Source organism: Notolepis coatsorum, assembly GCF_963971535.1.
Source record: "Notolepis coatsorum genome assembly, chromosome: 15".
In the NCBI taxonomy this organism is placed as follows: Eukaryota; Metazoa; Chordata; class Actinopteri; order Aulopiformes; family Paralepididae; genus Notolepis; species Notolepis coatsorum.
This window is the reverse complement of record NC_140179.1, coordinates 13,427,695-13,444,263: the sequence shown is the minus strand read 5'-3', so window position 1 is coordinate 13,444,263 and position 16,569 is coordinate 13,427,695. Positions and strand designations below refer to the sequence as shown.

Below are 16,569 nucleotides of genomic sequence, written 5' to 3'. Positions count from 1 at the left end.
CCTGGCAGGTCCATTGTTGACAATGTGTCATTAATTCGAGATCTTTTGGAAGTCTCTGGTTCAGTGGGTTTTGATGCAGGTCTGGTTTCTTTGGACCAGGAAAAGGCTTTTGATCGGGTTGAGCACCAGTACCTGTGGAAAGTGTTAGAAAGGTTTGGCCTCAGCCCTGTATTCATTGCCAAGATTAAGGTGATGTATAAAGACATTGAGAGCGTGCTGAAAATGAATGGTTGCTCTATGTCTGGTATGCTGTATGCTTTTTCCATTGAACGTATGTTGCACAATGTTCGTTCTAACATAAATGGCCTGTTTTTACCATTTTAATACACATTTTATTTTATATGCATATGCAGATGATATTGTTGTGATCATTAAAAATCAGCAAGAAGTGACAGTTTTGGGCAACATTGTTGAACATTTTGGAAAGATGTCAGCTGCGAAAGTGAACTGGGCAAAGAGTACAGAAGAACTGGGAAGGAGTGGTAGAAAAGGTAGAGGCGAAGTTGAACAAGTGGAGGTGGCTGTTACCCCAAATGTCTTACAGAGGGAGGGGTCTGATCATCAATAACTTGGTTGCATCAACTCTCTGGCACAAGCTAAAATGTCTGGAGCCCCCTGCTGGATTACTAGGAAAAAGCGCAGTTTGTAATGGTTCGTTTTTTCTGGGATAATTTGCATTGGGTGCCACAGAGTGTACTTTATCTGCAGAAGGAGGAGGGGGGTCAGGGTTTAGTGCACCTGGAGAGTAGAAAGGCAGCTTTTAGATTGCAGCATATCCAGCGGTTTTTAATAGGAGGTGACAATGTTGTTTGGAAACATGTAATGAGTGCCATTTTAAGGAGAGTGGAAGGGGTGGGTTTGGATGCATCTCTGTTTTTAACTAACTGTAATTTTGCACATTGGTGTGGAATGCCTCCTTTTAGTCTTTTTAGAGCATGGTTTTTATTTAAATGGAACAGACTGGAGCTGGAAACATCACTGTTCTGGCTGCTAGAAGAACCTTTGATTTATGGGGCCCGGCTAGACATGCAGGACAATAGTAGACCTGGGCTTGTTCAGCGTTTGTGCTCAGTGGGGGCAGTAAAACTGAGGCATGTAGTGGATGTAGCTGGGCCAGGACTTCACAACACGGAGGCAGTGGCTTCTCTACTGGGTCTGAGGTCTTCCCGTCATACCAGAGACATTTTAAATGCATGGACTGAAAAACTGAGCAGCAAGGAACATGTCATGTTACGGGAATACTCCAGTGGAACAGAAAGTCCCGACGAGGAGGATCCGTTCCCTGAGTTGGGTATTGAAATTGACCAAATAGGACTGACGGGACCCATGTTGGGTTGCTCATATGTTTTACCTACGAACCTGTATATGTTAAATGGGAAACATAGTATTGTGTCAAAGTGGGCGGCTACGTGGCGTAGTGGGCAAGGCGCTCACCACGAATGACGCTGGGCTTGCCTGTTCGAGCCCAGCGCTCCACATTGCTTTCAGTTTAGCTGGTCGTCCGTACTAATACACATTGGCCATATTAGGGGGTGGGAAACTGATGGGTGGGGATCGGGCGTTCTGGACAGCGACTCCTACAGGTCGGTTGGTGCGCCTGCGCAGTAGAATCAGGAAGTGTCGGGGGCAGCGTGAGCCTCCCACGCGTTACTCCTCGTCACTGAGAGATCGAGCTGCGCAGGTGAAAAGATGCAACTGCTGTTACCTCAAGTACCGGAGGGGACTTGTGCTATGTATGACTTAGTCCACATTGCAGCCGGCTTGTGGGAGACAAGAAACAGCGTTCGTGACAGGGGAGGGTTGAATTGGATGATACGAAATTGGGATGGGAGAAAAATATAGAAAAATGGGAGAAAAAGTGGATAAAAAAAAATAAGTATTGTGTCAAAGCATTGCATAAATCTCAATTGAGTGGAAGAACAGACACTGTGTGGAGAGAGAGACTGAGGGTACAAGATACATGTACACCAGTGTGGAGAGTGCTGTATAAGCCACCGTTAAACAAAAGGACAGGTGACCTTCAGTGGAGGATTTTGAAAGGGGCAGTAGCAGTTAATTGTTTTGTTGCTAAATTAAACCCCACTGTAACAATTTGTTGTCCTTTTTGTCAGGAGCCAGAAACAATCTTTCATTGTTTTTTAGAATGCAAAAGACTTGAAGGTCTGTTCGAAACATTGAATAATGTGTTTTTGAAATCTGGTGAGAGTTGGAGTGAAATAGCTTTTGTGTTTGGGGCTGGTTACAAAAAAACAATGTAATGAAGTGGCAAATGTTGAATTTTATTGTGGGTCAAGCCAAAATGGCCATATATAAGACCAGAAAAATACAAATGGAGAATGGTGAGCTGATGCCAATGTTTAAAGCATTGGCAAGAGCCAGATTTGACTCCCTAATGAATAATATTGATGAATTTGTGTTTCTGTGGAGTTTCAAGGAAGTTATTTGTTGTGTTGTAGAGGGGCAGCTGTGTTTTAACACTGTTTTTATGTGAAATCTCATGTGGTTTTTGAGTGATAAGAACACATGTATGATGTGATACAATGTGTATGTATGTGACTGTATTGAGACACAACTTGTAGTGATTTTATGTAAATAAATGTTTTTCTAAAATCAAAAATCAATCTATCTCTCTCTCTATTTAACAACTCTCTCTCTCTCTCTCTCTATTTAACAACTATCTCTCTCTCTATTTAACAACTCTCTCTGTCTCTCTCTCTGTCTCTCTCTGTCTCTCTCTCTCTCTTCTCCTCCGGCACAGAAATGGAAGGTCAGCCAGACGAAGATCAGAGTCACCTCCACTGTGATCTTCATCCTGTTCGGCTGTCTCCTCTTCGTCACCCTGCCAGCTGTCATCTTCAAGCACATAGAAGGCTGGAGCGCCCTGGAGTCCCTCTACTTCGTGGTCATCACACTCACCACCATCGGATTTGGTGATTTTGTTGCCGGTGAAAAAGGTTACTTGATTTATGGTGTTCGAAAGGGGCTTGTCCTGTTTTTATAGAATGTTTATTATTTAATTTATGTTTTTTATTATGCATGGTTGAGTAGTGAACGTTTGTTTAATATGTGCATTACTGTTGTCCCCTACCTGCCAGTATAAATCAATATGGTTAATATTTTATTTGGCACGATGCATGATGCATGATCTCTCTCTCTCGCTCTCAGATTTCTCGAGCCCTGTGTCCTACTTACCACTGATGTTGTTGATATTTTCTCAGCACAATCCTTTATGACTGAAGCTCAGTTTAATTTACTCCACATTGCACACAAAGTAGATTCCATGGAGCTTCAGTCAGCCTGTACAGACAGGAGCTCCACCCTATTGACTCTGGCACTGGTTTGTGGCTAATTAACAACATTTACATTTACATTTAGTCATTTAGTTGACGCTTTTATCCAAAGCGACTTAGGTCGCTTTCACATAGAGTTTTGGAGGACTCGGTGCGGTTCTGGGGGTGAAGTTGCAACATTGTTGCATTCTTCATTTGGTTCGCCTGCTTTCACACAGGTTTCTGTCAGGCGGACCGAGACCTTCTGAACAATGTCACGTGGTCGAAAAGGGTGCTTGTCTATTGGACAGTGGAAATGTGTGTGTGGCTGCGATCCTGTGTGTGCGCGCGCGCGCGTGTGTGTGTCTGTGTGTGTACTGCGGAGCCCAGATCAGCGGAGCCGAGTTTTGACATGGCATTGATCCATTGTTCTATTGAAGCACATTACCACCATCCTCTCGCTAAACAACTTGTAGACCACGGTGTTTTTATGAGTGCCCACAAGTAGCTGTTTTAATAATATAATAAGCCGCGCGCCTCGGTAATAATAATAAGCCGCGTTTTTTCTTCCTTCTTCCCAAGATGCACAGACATATATAGATAGATAGATAGATAGATAGATAGATAGATAGATAGATAGATAGATAGATAGATAGATAGATAGATAGATAGATAGATAGATAGATAGATAGATAGATAGATAGATAGAGAGATTAGATGCAGTGTGCTTGTTTTGCAGTGAGTGCTGCGAGCAGTGGTAATAATAATCACTTCCTATATTTGGTTCGCGTTTGGTCCGCTGAAGCCGAACCGAGACCTACGTTTTCAGGCGGACCAGAGTTCGCCTGCTTGGTCCGCGGACCGAGTTCGACGCGCATTCACACAGACCCGAAAAACCGGACTATCGAATTCTGGTCCGAAAGTCCGGACCAAACAGCCCCTGTGTGAAAGCGACCTTACAAGTTCTGTACGACAAGTCATCAGGAAGGGCACAACTCTATCAGCTGAGTAACAATGTTCATCAAATTGTTGAGTGCTACAGTGTAGGTTAGTATATTAGGACAAGTGCATGACAGTAAGGTTAGTTAGGGTTCGATTTTAAATTTTTCTTTTAAAAATGTTTAGAGAGAGAGAGAGAGAGAGATACAGAGACATTTTATAATTAACAAGAGCTTGTGTTCCAAAAATAGGGCTAGGGTTCCAACAATCATAACTATCCATTTAAGATAAGATTAGTCTTTGTCAGTAGCAAAGACACCACACTGTAATGTACAGTAATTCACTATCTCTCTTAGATTTGTAATCATCTCAAACCTTTATTTCAACTCGTAAGACACTGAGGTTACCCTCATTTACAGTGACGAAGAACTTACAAAACAAGACACAGTTTATCAGCAATCTCATACATAGGCACAATAAATAACAGTGGCACAGAAGGTAGAGCGGTCGTCTGGTAATCAGAAGGTTCCCGGCCACGTGCCAAAGTATCCTTGAGCATGAGCAAGGCACTTAACCCCTAACTGCTCCCGATGAGGAGGCATAAGTGGCAAAGCGCCTTGGATAAAAGCGCTACATAAATGCAGCTATTTATACATGCAGCTATTTATAAATGCAGTCCATTTACAATATAAAATCAGCTAAGAGAGTTACAAGTCGATACACAGTGGTTGGAGATCATACTTAAATTAAATGCAGCAAGAGAAGGAAGAACCTTCAGCTTCAGAGTCAGTTGGAGGGCGTTCCAGGTGTAGGAAGAACCTTCAGCTTCAGAGTCAGTTGGAGGGCGTTCCAGGTGTTGGAAGAACCTTCAGCCTCAGAGTCAGTTGGAGGGCGTTCCAGGTGTTGGAAGAACCTTCAGCCTCAGAGTCAGTTGGAGGGCGTTCCAGGTGTAGGAAGAACCTTCAGCTTCAGAGTCAGTCGGAGGGCGTTCCAGGTGTTGGAAGAACCTTCAGATTCAGAGTCAGTCGGAGGGCGTTCCAGGTGTTGGAAGAACATTCAGCTTCAGAGTCAGTCGGAGGGCGTTCCAGGTGTTGGAAGAACCTTCAGCTTCAGAGTCAGTCGGAGGGCGTTCCAGGTGTTGGAAGAACCTTCAGCCTCAGAGTCAGTCGGAGGGCGTTCCAGGTGTTGGAAGAACCTTCAGCTTCAGAGTCAGTCGGAGGGCGTTCCAGGTGTTGGAAGAACCTTTAGCTTCAGAGTCAGTTGGAGGGCGTCCCAGGTGTTGGAAGAACCTTTAGCTTCAGAGTCAGTCGGAGGGCGTTCCAGGTGTTGGAAGAACCTTCAGCTTCAGAGTCAGTCGGAGGGCGTCCCAGGTGTTGGAAGAACCTTCAGCTTCAGAGTCAGTTGGAGGGCGTCCCAGGTGTCCTAGTTCAGAGCAAACTCGAGGAAATTCAAGGAACCCTAAGAATCAACCAGTCATTTCCAACCAGTCATGCTCTCATTGCCTCATTGTTTTCTTGATTCACTGTCCGAATCAAGAATCTAAATAATGCAAAATAATAAATGAGACACAAGCTACACATGAAGCTACAGATGCAGCTCTTAGGACTCTGAGCTCTGCTCTGCTACTGCGGTAATCATGCACCATTAACCTGGCAGTGCTGTTAACGAGGTGTTAACGACGCTGCTGCACTTGCAGTAGAGGTGCGATTTATTAAGAGCGCCTATGTCGTGTGATTCAGGGCCGCACTAACCGCGCGTTGGTTCTGGTTCTGTACCACAGGTGGCGCGGAGAATCAAGAATACCTGGACTACTACAAGCCCGTGGTCTGGTTCTGGATCCTGGTGGGTCTGGCCTACTTCGCCGCCGTGCTCAGTATGATCGGAGACTGGTTCCGGGCCATCTCCAGGAAAACCAAGGAGGAGGTACGTAGCACTGTGTAGCATGACAAGGGTCTACTCTACACAGTACACACTACAGAAGGTTAACCCTTTCACTGCCACGCAACAGCAGGTTAACCCTTTCACTACCACACTACAGAAGGTTAACCCTTTCACTGCCGCACGACAGCAGGTTAACCCTTTCACTGCCACGCAACAGCAGGTTAACCCTTTCACTACCACACTACAGAAGGTTAACCCTTTCACTGCCGCACGAGAGCAGGTTAACCCTTTCACTGCCACACGACAGCAGGTTAACCCTTTCACTACCACACTACAGAAGGTTAACCCTTTCACTGCCACGCAACAGCAGGTTAACCCTTTCACTACCACACTACAGCAGGTTAGCCCTTTACTATCACACTACAGACTGTAACCGTCTGGTTAATGAGCTCTCCATCAGCAACACGCAACATAAAACATTCCTGTTTACTTCAACACGTTTTTTTTTCACCTTTAACACTTTGAGTGCCAGCGACGAGATTGCTCGTTAGTTCATGCCGACCGTTGAGTGCCAGCGACGAGATATCTCACTTTTTTTTATTAGCGATTTGAATTCATATTTCATCAATCTAGTCTCACGTTAGTGCTGCAAACTCTCTCTGAGCTCCATTGGGAAAATACCGCCCCCTATCGTCTCTCCCTGTTGTATGGCACCCCTTTGGAATGGATTGAATGAAACACAAAAAAAATCCTGCTTCCTCATTTTACTTCTCGGGCAAGTCACCCGAGAGGATCGGATTCATTGCAGAGCCCCAAAACAGCGTGGAATACATATTTCCAGTACCCAGCGTTGGATCAATAAACACGATCGATATTTGAAATGGCGATCAGGAATTGGAATAATCTTTTTGGAGAACATCTGATCTTAGGTAAGGAATATATTTTACCAGTCTTAGGATAATCAGAACATTTTTCACAGAGATATCAACGTGTGCCCTATGTGTGTGTGTGTGCGTGTGTGTGTGTGCTGATCAGGAAATGAGAGAATCGATTTTTCAGCTCGCTTCTATAGCGTGCATAAGTACACATATACTATCGATAATCTAGCGTTTATTTGAAAACGATTCATAAATAGGCCGAAAAATTACAACGTTTTTTGTGTATTCCAGAATATTCCAGTAAAGGGCGATTATCACAGAATCTTTATATTTACCTGAAACTTAAAAAAAATTGCGTTTTTCAAAATGGTATAAAACGGAAATGAACCGATAAAAAAAAAATCCGTTTTGACAATGTTGACTGCAAACAAGTCATTGATAAGCGACGGCCAGATTATACACCATCATTTAAGACATAGTTTATGCGTTTGCAAATATGAGAGCTCTATCATTGAAGTGGACGCTGGCATACGGAGGCTTTTAGCGCTCCGCATGGCTGGCACTCAATGTGTTAAAAACAGATACATCGGATAAATATTAGGACCATATTTCAGCTGTGGTTGAATTCCACACACTCATCGCAAAATTCAAGAAAGATAAATGCTGTACCCTGAAAACATTCTCCTTTCAGAATGTATTCCTTTATTGATCCCCTTGGGGAAACATGGCATCCTGCACTCAACACTGCAGCACCCAAGTTTCAGCACTGTTTGATGAACATTGTTACTCAGCTGAAAGAGTCGTACCCTTCCTGCTGACTTGTTGTACAGAACTTGGATAAAAGCGTCAGCTAAATGGTGAGAGAAGCTTTGGCAGTAGTAATTGTTTTGGAGAAAGCTAACAAGAGGTTGTAATAGGTAATGATGTCAGCAGTGAGGCGTGACTTTCTATACTTCCTCTCAGCCGCTCTCAGGACCTGTCTTTCTTCTCTCACTGCATCCGACAGCCATGGACTGGGTGGGAAACAGCGGGCAGGCTTCTCTGCGAGGGGACAGATCTTGTCGAAGGAGGGTGGAAGTTTCCATATCTGTGGGGAGAGCAGAGAAAGTCTCACTTACCGGTAGAGCGGATAGGATGTCGGAGGAGAGGGTGTAGGGGGATAGGGAGCGCAGGTTGCATCTGACTGAGACCGATTGGTTGGGGTGGATGGTTGAATGAATGAATGAAAACTTTATTTAACAGATTGCAGAATGGGTACAATACAGTACGGCTCAATACACACAATTGTTAAGGGGATGCAGACCAGAGAAAGACGTTTGTCTTGTTTACATCAGGGTCCCCCATTTTCAATTCATAGTGACATTTATGACATACACAACATACATGACGTTTATGGCATAGGGACATACATGACATACAGGTATTTAGTACTGTTACATTTGTGACATATACGATATTCAAATATACAGTACTGTTACCCATAGGTCCTGACAGAGTATATACATATGATGGGGAGGGGACTGTACATTAGGAGGGGGTGGGTGGGTGGGAGAGAAATATACATACGGTGGGGAGAGAATATATACATACGGTGGGGAGGAGACTGTACATTTGGAGGGGGTGGGTGGGTGGGAGAGAAATATACATTCGGCGGGGAGAGAATATATACATGCGGTGGGGAGGAGACTGTCTATTAGGTGGGGGTGGGGGGGTTTGGGCATTTACGGTGGCCAATTTCGAATTGCAGCCTCCCGTATGTGCTCTTTAAGAGCGGTTTTGAATGTGGGTAGGGCTTCACATTCCTTTACAGCTTTGGGTAGGGCGTTCCACATTGATGTGGCATAATTGCGAAACGTGTTTAGTCCCTTGTTTGAGCCGAATCTGGGTTTAACATGATTTGTTGAGCTTCCCCTGGTGTTGTGGTCGTGGTATTCACTGACCTTTGGGAAGTATTTTGACATGTACATGGGTACCTTAGTCGTATAGTGTATCTTGTAGACCAGGCCCATTGCAAGTTGCTGTACTCTGTCGTCTACTCTAAGCCATCCTAGGTTGTCAAAGTGGGCAGGGGTGAGGTGGGTTCTAGGGGTAAGGTCAAGTAGAAGTCTGACCAGTTTGTTTTGTGATGTTTGTAATCTTGTTTTTAGCGCCTTTGAGGTGCTTTGGTACCATGAGGTGCAAAGTCGTAGTACCCTTGAATGAGTGCTCCTGCCAGAGTCTTCAGGGTATTCTTGTTTACCAGAGAGGAGATCCGGTACAAGAATCTAGTTCGTTGGTTGACTTTTTTTATTACCTTGGATGCCATTTTGTCGAAAGATTTGGCTCTAGGATGGAACCTAGGTATGTAATTTCATCTTTCCTTGTGACAATATTGTCACCCACTGTAACTGAGAAGCCGTCGGTCTTGCTGAGTTTGTTATTTGATCCGAAGAGAATGGACTCTGTTTTACCCAGGTGTAATGATAGTTTGTTATCAGTGAGCCAGGTGCAGATTCTGCCGAGTTCAGAGCTGAGGGTTTTTTCAACCTGTAAATTGTTCTTGTCAGAGACCAGCAGGGCTGAGTCGTCCGCGAACAAGAACACGTTGCAGTCACAAGCTGACGACATGTAATTTGCATAAATTAGGAACAGTAGCGGTCCTAGTATGCTTCCTTGTGGAACACCACAGCTCACTGGGAGGGGGGGATAGGGTACCGTTTACCTCCACCATCTGTTCCCTCCCCTCAAGGTAGGATTGCATCCAGCTCACTGATAGACTATCAAAACCAATTGCTTTTAGCTTGTCAATCAGAATGGAGGTCCAGCATGACCATGCCGCAGTATTTGCCCGCGTCCACCTCTTGTTTGATGCGGTCGTTCAAATAGAGAAGGCATGTGTCAGTGGAGTGGGATGTTCTGAAGCCAGATTGGTTTTCCGCCAGGTACTTTTCGACCTGTTCGTAGACTATTTTCTCCATGACTTTCGAGATGGAGGTAAGAATAGAAACAGGGCGGTAGTTGCCGGTAGTTGCCTTTGGGGTTAAGCATAAGAGTTAGTGAGAAGGATATGAAGAAGTGGTCAGATAAATGGAGAGGAGTTACTGTGGTGTTAATAATGCTGGAGTTACGGGAGAATATGAGATCCAAGGAGCTGCCTGCTTTGTGAGTGGGAAGCATGACAGTGGCAGTCAGGTCAAAGGATTGTAGGAGAGAGACCACTGTGTCTGACTGAGACAGAGGGGGGTGCCATCTTCTGGAAAGGAGCTAAGGAGCATGTCCAGCTTGTGTGGGAAGTGATCGAGCGGACCTGGAGGGCGATAGAGAGTAACAATGGTGAGATTGAATGGGTTGGAGACAGAAATTCGAGGAGAGTGACAGAGCTGGATGTGATATTGAATTTGTAGACCATGAGGGAGAGGTCAACAGACCAGTGCCTCCACCACGTCTGGAAGGTCGAGGTGTGTGAGTGAAGTTATAGTTTGTAGATAAGGCTGCAGGTGTTGTTGAGTTGTCCAAGTCTCAGTAAGAGTTAGAAGCTGGAGGTTTTCCTGACGGCTGATTGACAATCCCATAAACCTCCACGTACAGTGATAGGTATATTTGTGGCCATGGGGGGGGGGGGGGGGGGGGGGGGGGGGGGGGGAGATGTTTGCAGGATTGCTTCCAAACTGGCGTGGATGGCTTGAAGCTGGTCTGGTGGAGGAAAGTATGGGGATAGGTAGAAAGCACATTGTTGAGGTGTGAGTAGCAGGAGGAAAGGTGAGGTTCTCAGGTGAGGAGGGGGGGAAGAAAGATAGAGAAATGGCAAAGAGGGAGGGAAAGGAAATTTTTTGCAGAATAGAGTAATAAATAGGATGATCGTTTAATTAGCACTGTGGTGGGTCGACTTGGATAACTCCAGCAGGAAAACTCCTCATCTTTGCCCGTCTGTGTAAGTTGACGCTTATCCAGCAAGCATTTAAATCTCTATCACTAGTTACTAATGTCTGACACCTGTGTCAGCCCTGAGTCTGAATAGCTAAATTATCAGGACAAAGCCATGTGTTAATTATAGTTCATTGTAAAATAGAGATAGGGGTGTAATTATTGTCAAACCCTATAAATAGCATTTGGAATAGGTCTTTCAGAATGAATGCAGCATGGCTTATCTTGTCTTGACTTGTCTTGTTCCAAGGTGTGCTCCGCAGGGAGCGTATTTTTTGCGATAGGGCAGATCTATTTGCAGAGAGCACGGAGTGGCTCATAAGTTGATTCCACTACCGAGGCACATTCTCATTGATTTGTACAGCAAATTGGGACCCAAATTGGAGTGTGAAACAAAGCACACGAATGCCATCCCCATGCAATTTTTTTTATCCACTTTTTCTCCTTACTTTCTATTTTTCTCCCATCCCAATTTCGTATCGCCAATTCTCCCCTTCAATTCTCCCCTCCCCTGTCTTGAACGTTGCTAGACTATGCCTCCCACTGGTCGGCTGTAGTGAGGATAGAAGCCTTGCATCACGTGTCCCCTCCGGTACACGAGGAGGCAGCCTGTCGCATCTTTTCACCAGACAGTGCAGACTCTCAGTGGCGAGGAGTAACGCGTGGGAGGCTCACGCTGCCCCCGATACTTCCTGTCTCTGCTGTACAGGCGTCACCCAACCGACCTGTAGGAGTCGCTGTCCACAACGTCCAATCCCCACCCATTGACTTTCCACTAGGGATGCACGATAATTATCGGGCCGATAACGTGTTATGACGTCATCCCGATAAACCCGATAACGTTATTAATAGCTCCGATAATATAATATATTTTTTTCATCTGCGGCATCACCACCGCCACGACGGTGTGTTATTGTGTTAACTTAGAAGCCCACGACGACGCGAGGAGCTAAGCAAAGCTAGCCCCTTTCGTGGCTGTGATGCGACCCTTGGTTGAATACGCAGTCACTTATTGCTCCGTAGTAGCCAGGTTAATTTGCACCACCAAGGACTGCTTAAAAGCTAGCGGCTTGAGCCCTTGGGTCATTTCTGTCAAACATCTTTAATTTAGCAAACGACTCGTCAATAGGTACAAGCGTGCTCGCGCGGTCGTCGCGGGCCCCCAACACCGTGGCGGTGGTGATGCCGCAGGTGACCCGTTGTTGTGGTGGTGATGTGAGGTGGTGATGTGTCCACTCAAAGCCTCTTTTTCAAGGCTCCGCTTTGAAAAAAGAAGAACAAAAAGCTTTGAGCGTCTTAGGTTGGATGCACCACAAGCTGTTGACGGATTGTGAATTTTCATTTGGAAAAATAAATATGGTCACTTTATCAGTCAAAACTGTTGTCTTGGCTTTTGTTTCTGTTGTCTGGTTAGGTCACATTTAAGTTGGTGTTAAGTTATTGTCCTGGGAAGTCTTTTTATGTATTATTATTGTATTGTGATATGTTTTGTTTCATGTTGAAAAAATGTTTTTTTTTATCAAAAAAAATATATACATATACAATTCTTTTTATAATACAATAAATATCGGTTATCGATATTGGTTATCGGCTTGAGGAGCATAAAGTTATCGGTATCTCTGTCAAAAAAGCAATATCGTGCATCCCTACTTTCCACCCGCTACCTCTGCCAATTGAGATAGTATGACGACTGGCCCAAGCCGCAGGCAATGCTGACTCGGGGAGTCGAGACCGGAGTCTCTTGCATTGGTGACGAGCGCAATCTCTGCTATGCCACCCAGCCGCCCTATCCCCATGCACATTCAAGTGCTCCCCACCCTGGGGTTTTTGTGTCATGTTTCCAAATAAAATAGTTCACAACAAAATGATTTCTACGTTCAATTTGTTGGTTAGATCAGGGGTTCCCAAACTTTTCAGGCCGGGGCCCAGAAAATAAGGCGTCAGAGAGCCGCGGCCCAATGCACATCGTCAGGCTTTTTTTTTTCTTTTTTTTTTGTCAGGCGACCGATTTTTTAAGCCAAATATCACTTCAATCCTATTAAGTTAGTTCAAGTTAGTTATTCATTTATATGTGCTATTTATGAGAGGGCTAACTTGTTGCAAAATAATAATGATAATAATAATAGCCTCATTAAAATACTATTGTTGCTTCGGTTGTTTTCAACGTTTTATGTGCATAATCTGTTATTTAGTTTGAAATGTTCGTTGAAATAAGTCGATTTTTCGTTTTTGTTTATTTATTAAGTTAATATAAAACCATATAGTCACATTTTAGAATACAATAGAATAGAATTTTAGAATACAACTAGAGACACTGTCCTGGCCTGCTTCTAAGTTCAGTGGCCTGACACATTTTTTTTTTTTTTTTTTTTTTTTTTTTTTTTAATTAATTTTTTTTAATCATCTCGCGGCCCATCCGTGGCTGCTCGCGGCCCACCTTTGGGTCGCGACCCCGACTTTGGGAACCACTGGGTTAGATGACCTCCGTGATCAATCTCGCTCTCAGTGAAGTTTCTCTTTTTCGTTCGCTTAGCCATTATTACACATTCCACAAACATGCTCACAAGCTCAATTAGCAGGACAAAGCCACGTGCAGTTTGACCACCTGGGGTGAAACTAGTCAGAAATTAAGATTTAAGGTTTAAAAACAGATTTCCTAAAGCTACACACTTCAAAATGATGCAGACTAAGTTAAATGATCCTACCGTTCTGTTGTTGCCATACAGAGTCATACAGTCCGTGCAGGTTTTGGTGGTTATTAAGAATCAGACACACCGACAGTGGTCAGATATTCCTAACAGTTCTGTAGCCGTTAGTTCTCCAGCTGCTGGCAGCAGTCCATGCCCACAGTTTACACGTCCCATTATAGCAACCGGCCCCCGGGACACCGAGAGAGCGATCATTATTCACACCGCTTTTTCAGTTGACCCTTTAACTCATAAATCTTAAGAAATGGAACCGTCCCCTGCTCGTGTGACAGGGAGTAAATACCTTGTGGGGTCGGAAAATGTTGTGTATTTTTCAGCAGCGGCTTGTGAGTAATAGGACACCTTGCTGTCATGTTCATTAGTTACACTTTAGTGGATGTGGAGGACATAATATATGATTCCTTCTGTGTAACCCAACTGCAAATGTACGTCTGTGAAACTCCCTGCTGGACTATGTTCAGACTGCAGACGAAAGTGGCCCAAACAACAGTGTGAACGGCACAAATCAATGGAATCTGATCTTTTCAATTATGATTTGGGACACTTTCATATGTGGTCCTAAATCAGATACAGGTCTGATTTTTTCCGCAATGCGACCTCAGTCTGAACAATCATGCAACTTTCTTGTCACTCTAGATTGACATTTGTAAGATTTTACGTCCATCTTCTTTATTGTTCATTTTTGCACATATGGGTCAGTTCAGGAGCGTGAACAAGAGAAATCTGCTAAATAAAAGATCTGAGCAATAAATCTGCATTGAGCACTAAGGCCTGTAGTGTGAATGTAGCCTTGGTGAGATCACGTCATCCTTGGACTGACGGACTCATGCCCATGCACCTGCTCATCCTGTAGTCGGCTCATGACAGGAGCAGTGCTGCTCATCACCTTTGGCGAGTTAGCAAACTTGATGTTGTGTTTCACGAGTTCCACCCTTACAATGATAATGGATAGGTTTAACGCATTTCTATCTAAATCGATAGTTTATTTAGCATTGATGCAACAACAGCCTGCGCCACCCAGCCACCATTATTTATCAATGATCTTGTAATTTATTTTAAATATACCTTCTTTGGTTTGTAAAGCTAATTAGATTGAGTTGATATATCTTTTTTTTATTTGGACGGGACAATGCAAAATTGTCCCCAAACATAAAAACAGGACTCATAGAAACAGTAAGAAATGTACAAATACATAAAAACAGGACTATAAACCGTTACTATAAACTAGTGGATATATAAAGAGGACGGGTCTACATCTACCGGTAATAATAAAAACAGCATTATTAGACATGCTAATTGCCAATCCAATGAAAGACGAGCTGGACGCGCTGGAGAAAAACTGCAATTAATCCTTCAACACCCACCAAGTCGACGGCCTGGGCATTGAACTGGCCCAACTCCCGGGAACTGTCCGAGGTGCTGATGACTTTTTCCGACTTTCAATAGCTTGTTGATAGCCTACCTATTTGAAATTCCATAGCAACGAGACATCTTTAGGAACTATTTTTCGACGCCAAGTTCACTGAAATCAATATAAAATACCCTAGAATTGTCTGTATTCATCCTATATGTTTCCCGACGGTGCAACTTGCTCTATAAAAGCAATGATACACTCGAACCCGTGGAATATCAGGAATATTGCCACGCTTCGCTCTCGTGGCTGTGGGCGCATCACAGCCATGGCAATATTCATGATATTCCACTGGTTCTCGTGTAATATTGTTTAATTATATACAGTTCTCAAGAGTTATATATATACGATTTCCCTTCACTTCCACAGGTGGGGGAGTTCCGCATCCACGCGGCGGAGTGGACGGCCAACGTGTCGGCCGAGTTCAAAGAGACCCGGCGGCGTCTGAGCGTCGACATCTACGACAAGTTCCAGCGGGCCGCGTCCATCAAGCGCAAGCTGTCGTCCGAGCTCGGCATCAACGCCACCGCCAACGGCCAGGAGATGATGACGCCGGGTGGCAAGAGGATGCTGTCGGTCAGCGGTGGCGGTGACGAGCGGGAGGCCTACCCCAACATGGCCCTCTGCCTCACCCCCGTGCACCATGGCGGGGGGACGCTGTCCCGGAGCGGGAGCCTCTACCTGAACGGCCTGAGCCCCGACTACGCGGATCGGAGGGAGCTGGCCGTGATCGAGAGTCTGGGATGAGGAGTGACGGCATTTACAGGGACCCGGGGATGAAGAGAGGAGTTGCGATGGCGTGGCACGAACACTAACGCATGCGCACGCATCCACACACACAGGCACACGCATATACACACACATTCTTGCAACTATCGATTGGGACCTCTGTGATGAGGGACGTGCACATTCATTAAGGACATGGATGAGTGTGCCGCAATCATCAATAGAGAACTGTGAGAGAGACACAAATACATATCGATTACACAAAGTGGCACATTCACACATCCTTTTCTCTCTCTCTCCCCCCCCCCCCACCTCTCTCTCTCTCTCTCTCTCTCTCTCTCTCTCTCTCTCTCTCTCTCTCTCTCTCTCTCTCTCTATCTCATTCTCTATCTTTCTCTTTCTCTATCTAATTATCTCTATCTCATTCTCACTCTCTCCCTCCCTAATAACCTTTATATTTCTCTCTCTCTCTGTCTCTCTCTCTCTCTCTTACACACACACATACATACAGTACATAGACTGACCATCCTCCAGTGAGCAAGAAGACAATGGTTATCTAATTGGGAGTCTGTGCTGATGTAGCAACATTCATCCTTACACACACTTACTCAACACAAACAAGCCAACGCACGCAACCCCCCCCACACACACACACACACACACACACACACACACACACACACACACACACACACACACACACACACACACACACACACACACACACACACACACACACACACACACACACACACACACACACACACACACAAACACACACACACACACACACACACACACACATACACAAAACAGCCAGAATTCTTCTTCTAAGCCTCCCACACATTTTAATA

General features: G+C 44.7%; 1 protein-coding gene across 1 annotated transcript in view; it reads left to right on the top strand.

The window, feature by feature from the left end:
- Positions 1-15,736, top strand: part of kcnk2b (potassium channel, subfamily K, member 2b) — a gene marked incomplete at its 3' end in the record, with an annotated part of 127,925 nt that extends 112,189 nt beyond the window's left edge. The window contains exons 4-6 of the mRNA XM_084330553.1: positions 2,759-2,954; positions 5,989-6,131; positions 15,359-15,736. Coding sequence (XP_084186679.1) covers positions 2,759-2,954; positions 5,989-6,131; positions 15,359-15,736 — 717 coding nt within the window. The remainder of the gene's footprint in view (positions 1-2,758; positions 2,955-5,988; positions 6,132-15,358) is intronic.
- Between the last annotated feature and the right edge of the window lie 833 nt (positions 15,737-16,569).